The sequence below is a fragment of the Astatotilapia calliptera genome, chromosome 3, assembly GCF_900246225.1.
Source record: "Astatotilapia calliptera chromosome 3, fAstCal1.2, whole genome shotgun sequence".
NCBI classification, from domain to species: domain Eukaryota; kingdom Metazoa; phylum Chordata; class Actinopteri; order Cichliformes; family Cichlidae; genus Astatotilapia; species Astatotilapia calliptera.
The window spans coordinates 10,047,219-10,052,852 of record NC_039304.1 but is presented as its reverse complement, the minus strand read 5'-3'; the positions used below and the strand labels follow the sequence as shown (position 1 = coordinate 10,052,852).

At 36.6% G+C, this 5,634-nt stretch overlaps 1 protein-coding gene across 1 annotated transcript; it reads right to left on the bottom strand.

Moving 5' to 3' along the window:
- Positions 1-2,807: 2,807 nt before the first annotated feature.
- Positions 2,808-4,606, bottom strand: LOC113012102 (trichohyalin-like). Its single transcript, XM_026152092.1, has one exon. It carries the CDS (start codon positions 4,074-4,076, stop codon positions 2,841-2,843), a length of 1,236 nt encoding a protein of 411 aa, XP_026007877.1. The 5' UTR covers positions 4,077-4,606; the 3' UTR covers positions 2,808-2,840.
- Positions 4,607-5,634: the final 1,028 nt, after the last annotated feature.

Genomic DNA, 5,634 nt, shown 5'->3' with positions numbered 1-5,634 from the left:
GGGAAACAGAGAAGGAGCTCGTATAGGTTTGAGTTTTATTCACATCTATTGTGCAGGTACAAATAGCAGAGTGGAAAACTTTATACTTTGTGTTTGCAAACATTAATTTATGAAGATTAATTAACATGAGTGTAGCACAAAGTAAAGGTGAAAGCAGTATTCTGACATGACAGTGCAATCAAAACACATTTTGCCACAACAATCTGTGAATAATTGTAACAAACAACTGTCACTTTAATATTGGACAGACTAGTTGTGCAGCCCTAACCTGAAATCTGCTGTTTGTTCTGAATGAAAAACGTTAGTCTTTGGTAAACATTTTAATCCCATTTATAGATGCAATATGTTATTTCAGTTAAGACTAAATGTTACCACACGTTCCCATCATTAGAGCGCATTTAAAGTGTGGAGAAGTCTGTGAAGGTTCTCAGTCATCCAGGTCATCGTAGTCTAAGGAGCTTGGAAAGAAAAGCGTCTGGACTTCTTTGAGTTACTTGAAGACGTTTCACCTCTCATCCGAGAAGCTTCTTCAGTTCTAAGGGTCAAATGGTGGAGAGTCCAAGCTGTATTGAAGAATTTCTAACTTCATGTAGGCTAAACAGCGGCCTAGAATTAGACTCAAAACCCTGCAGTTGCCCAAAATAAAGGGGGCATTAATGTGCCAGATTCTACAGAACACCAGAAATAACTGCTAAGATGGGTCCAACACATCTGAGTTCATGCTGGAGGAACTGTGGGACACACTCTGCCAACCACACTCATATATTGTGGCTCTGCCCTAAACTCTGTGTATTCTGGAGGCAGATATTTGATGCTCTCAAAGACATTTTCCAAGGTAAATATTCCACTAAGTCCTACAGCAGCAGTGTTGGGAAGGATTGCAGAACATATTGACTGCAAAGCCGAAAGTTACCTGCTAAATATATGACTCACTGCAGCCCTAAAATGCATAACTATCAGATGGTTAAAACCAGATATAATCTATGGATCCAGTGAGTGTCTGTCTGATGGAACAAATTACATACTCAGACTACAGAAACAAGTCTTTGAGAAACGGTGGGGACCCATGTTACCTTTACTATTACAATGAAGAACACCACCTAATTTTGTGAGCTCTCTCTCTCTCCACACACACACACACACACACACACACACACACACACACACACACACACACACACACACACACACACACACACACACACACACACACACAGCATGTTATGGCAGTTTCAGCTGAAACTATGTTTCAAACCATATTCCGGGTTTTTAGTTCACCATTTATGAGGTTTCAAGAAGAAAATAAAAGACAGATCTGAATGTTTGAAAATGTTTTGGAAAGATTCTGTAAAGATGAGATGAAAAATACTCAAAGGATAAATTTAATTGGTTTATTATTTAGATAAGAATAACAAGCAAGTAAAGGAAGAAACAAGGTAAAATGAAGTAATAATGAAAGAAGTTAAACAAGTAAATGAAGAAACAAGGTAAAATGAAGTAATAATGAAAGGAGTTAAACAAGTAAATGAAGAAACAAGGTAAAATGAAGTAATAATGAAAGAAGTTAAACAAGTAAATGAAGAAACAAGGTAAAATGAAGTAATAATGAAAGAAGTTAAACAAGTAAAAGAAGAAACAAGGTAAAATGAAGTAATAATGAAAGGAGTTAAACAAGTAAATGAAGAAACAAGGTAAAATGAAGTAATAATGAAAGAAGTTAAACAAGTAAATGAAGAAACAAGGTAAAATGAAGTAATAATGAAAGAAGTTAAACAAGTAAATGAAGAAACAAGGTAAAATGAAGTAATAATGAAAGAAGTTGAACAAGTAAATGAAGAAACAAGGTAAAATGAAGTAATAATGAAAGAAGTTAAACAAGTAAATGAAGAAACAAGTTAAAATGAAGTAATAATGAAAGAAGTTAAACAAGTAAATGAAGAACACAAGGTAAAATGAAGTAATAATGAAAGGAAGTTAAACAAGTAAATGAAGAACAGGTAAAATGAAGTAATAATGAAGAAGTTAACAAGTAAATGAAGAAACAAGGTAAATGAAGTAATAATGAAAGAAGTTTAAACAAGTAAAATGAAGAAACAAGGTAAAATGAAGTAATAAGAAAGAAGTTAAACAAGTAAATGAAGAAACAGGTAAAATGAAGTAATAATGAAAGAAGTTAAACAAGTAAATGAAGAAACAAAGGTAAAATGAAGTAATAATGAAAGAAGTTGAAACAAGTAAATGAAGAAACAAGGTAAAATGAAGTAATAATGAAAAAATTAAACAAGTAAATGAAGGAACAAGGTAAATGAAGTAATAATGAAAGAAGTTGAACAAGTAAATGAAGAAACAAGGTAAAATGAAGTAATAATGAAAGAAGTTAAACAAGTAAAATGAAGAAAACAAGGTAAAATGAAGTAATAATGAAAGAAGTTAAACAAGTAAATGAAGAAAACAAGTAAAATGAAGTAATAATGAAAGAAGTTAAACAAGTAAATGAAGAAACCAAGGTAAAATGAAGTAATAAATTAAAGTAAATGAAACAGGTAAATGAAGTAATAATGAAAAAATTAAACAAGTAAATGAAGAAACAAGGTAAAATGAAGTAATAATGAAAGAAGTTAAACAAGTAAATGAAGAAATAAGGAAAGAAGTTAGGAGAGAAAACCCCAACATTCCCCTCTGAGCAAGCACTTGGCGACAGTGGGGAGGAAAAACTGCCTTTAAACGGGCAGAAACCTCCGGCAGAACCAGGCTCAGGAGGGGACAGTCAACTGCCGGGACTGGCTGGGGGGGGGGGGGGGGGGGGGGGGTTAACAGAGGTGGAGCAAGACGAGGCTACATCAGGTGAGGAAGCAGTAGCGTCTCTCCTCTGGAACAAGTGGAACCATTTTTTCTTTTTTTTCATGCACTTTTCCACGAGCGCTTTTTTCTGCAGGATGAGATTTCTCAGCTCGTCGATGGTTTCTGCGTTTTTTTTCTTCAAGTTTCTCACATCTTTGTTCCATCTCTTCAAATGTTGCTTCTAGTTCTTCAAGCTTGTCTTTGAGTTGTTTGGATGTTTCCTCCTGTATCAGCTTGTCCTTGTGCATGTCTGCATTTCTCTGTTGGACCTCTTTGTGCTTGTCTTCTAACTGCTTCTTTCTTTTCTTGATTTCTTGATTTTTGTCTTCATGTATTTTGTCTTCTTGTTGTTTTTGTGACTGCATTTGAGTGTGTTCACTCTTCAAGTTATTGAATTCCACCAAACTCCCGTTAACGAGCTCGGAGTTGTTTCTCGCTATCTGATCGATCCTTTTCTGCATCTGTGAGCACCGTTTCTCCAGTTTGTCCCTTTCTTCTTCCACTTTAGTTGCTTTGTCCTCCAGCTGATTACAAAACTCTTGCAGTTTTAGATTTTTAGACTGAAAGTCCTGGACGATGCGTTTTCCTTCTTTCAGTCTTTCCTGCTGTTGCTCTTTCTGTTGAAGAAGGTCTTTATTTTGGCGCAGTGTTTCATCCAGGCTTTCTTTCAGCATGCGGTATTTTTCCTGCATGCTCTTCAGTTTGTGCTGCATGTCTTGTTGCTTTTTGTCCTGCTCTTCCTTCTGTTGGAGGAATTTATTCTTTTCTTCCACAGCTTCATGGAGCTGTCTTTGGAGGAGCAGATTTTTTCGGTCCATGTATTGGAGATCCCGCTGTATCTTATCAGTCATCGTTTTCTTGTCTTGGAGCTGGTTGGTCATTTCTTTTAGTTCTGCGCGCTTTTGCCTGTTTTCTTTATTGAGGTGCACAATCTGCTCTCGGGCCTGAGCAAACTTGATTCCCCAGCCCTCATTAATAATGTTTATGTCCGGCTGGCGCTGTTGTCTTTCTTCCAGCTCTTTATTTTGGGCTTCCATTCGTCTACACTTGTCCTCCAGTTGACGTTTTTCTTCTTCAATTTGTTGCATTTTTTTCTGGAGAAGGTAGTTTTCCTTCCTACTCTCCTCTAATGCCCTTTGGAAGGATGAGATGCCATTTGGGGAAATTGGCTGGCCACTCCAGGAAGGAGAGGCGGCGTAATCTTTTTGAATTGGTTGTTTTTTTCTTGGAAACATGTTGGAGTTTCTATACAATGACTTTGAAGAGCTTTCCAAATGTTTCTGTGGTGAACGTTTTGTATGCTGCAAACACAGATGCTGCTGAAACGAACTAAATCTTGCTGTTTCTCACCCCTATTTAAGGAAAAACATCAAAGGACTTATGACGTTCTATGACATCATCACTCCAATGAGATTGTCACAAGACGTTTTGGAATGGGGTGTTTTTTTTTAAACTGTTTTCAAACTTAACTTAAAATTTCAGTGTTTCCTAGTTGTGGACTATTGGTTAGTCCAGCCGATGATGAAATTAATTGTCACAAACATCCCTAATATTACATAACAGACAACAGAAAACAAGACAGTTTTTTTTCTAATAGAGGTATAATAAAAGTTTTTTTAATTATCCTACTTTTTATAAAAGAGAACATTTATTAAAGAGTATGTATTTAATTAAAAAACTCTGTTCATCTAAAGCAGGGGTCAGCAACCTTTAAGACCCAAAGAGCCATAATTGGCCTATCTGGGGTTGAAAGGCTCGATAAATGCACGGCGTTTCGCCGGGTACACCGGCTTCCACGAGTGTGATGCTTATTTTGAGCGATGAAAAAATAACAAAATATAATTTTATTTGTATATTGCAAAATCACAATAAGCTTCCAATTTAGAACTACAAGTTAAAAAAAAATCGAGAAGAAAAACGAAAGAAAAATAAAGTATCGCTATTTACCATCAACTAACAGAGTTCTGTCATGTTCTCGTGACAAAGTGCCAAACTGGCCTCAGTCGTGTTTTTCTTTCTTTCATCTTCTCTTCTTTTGTTGTTTTGTTTGAAGCATTTGTTTAATTGTTGTTTTTTTATTGTGTGGAAGGAATTTTTCTGAAAATATAGATATAGAGAAATGATATTATATATAGTTCTATATAAAATGTGTACAAAGGAGAAAGTATATAAAAGGGTTTTCTCAGTGGGGGATCTATGCATGAATTATTTTTAAAGACGCGGGGAAAAGGACACTGTACCTGTCGATGCACGTTTCCCAAAATCTAAACGAGTCATATCGCTCCATGTTTGCTACTTTTGGTTTTTGGTTTTCTCCCGCAGAGTAAGAGCATCGCAGGAGCTCCTGAAGTCAAACGACGCCTCCCAGCACTCATTTATTAAAACGGAGTCGATGCCAAAAGTCTTAAACGTTAGAATCAAAGCAACAGCTGTGAACTCAGTCATGGTGTCATGTGCAGCCTTCATCTTACTGTCACTACTTTTTCATTTTAGGGTACGTGAGGTAAAGCGTCCGTCGATGTAGCTTGACTGTACAAAATTATTTTTCTACGTTATTAACAAAACAGAGCAGAGACTGATGCTGCTCCTGTCTGACCCCCTTGTGTCTGGCACGTGTGTGTGTGTGTGTGTGTGTGTGTGTGTGTGTGTGTGTGTGTGTGTGTGGCAGTCGCTGTGTGAGTGTGATATCACATCTGCATCACTCAAGCGTAGACGGGCCCGCGTCAGACAACAATAAACAAAAAGCAGAAAAAGGCCAACAGTAAAAACTCAGACTCCAGCATGAGCTCCTTC

Coding starts and splice junctions, on each gene's coding strand:
- LOC113012102 (XM_026152092.1), bottom strand. CDS start 4,076: ATGTTTCCAAGAAAAAAACAACCAATTCAAAAAGATTACGCCGCCTCT.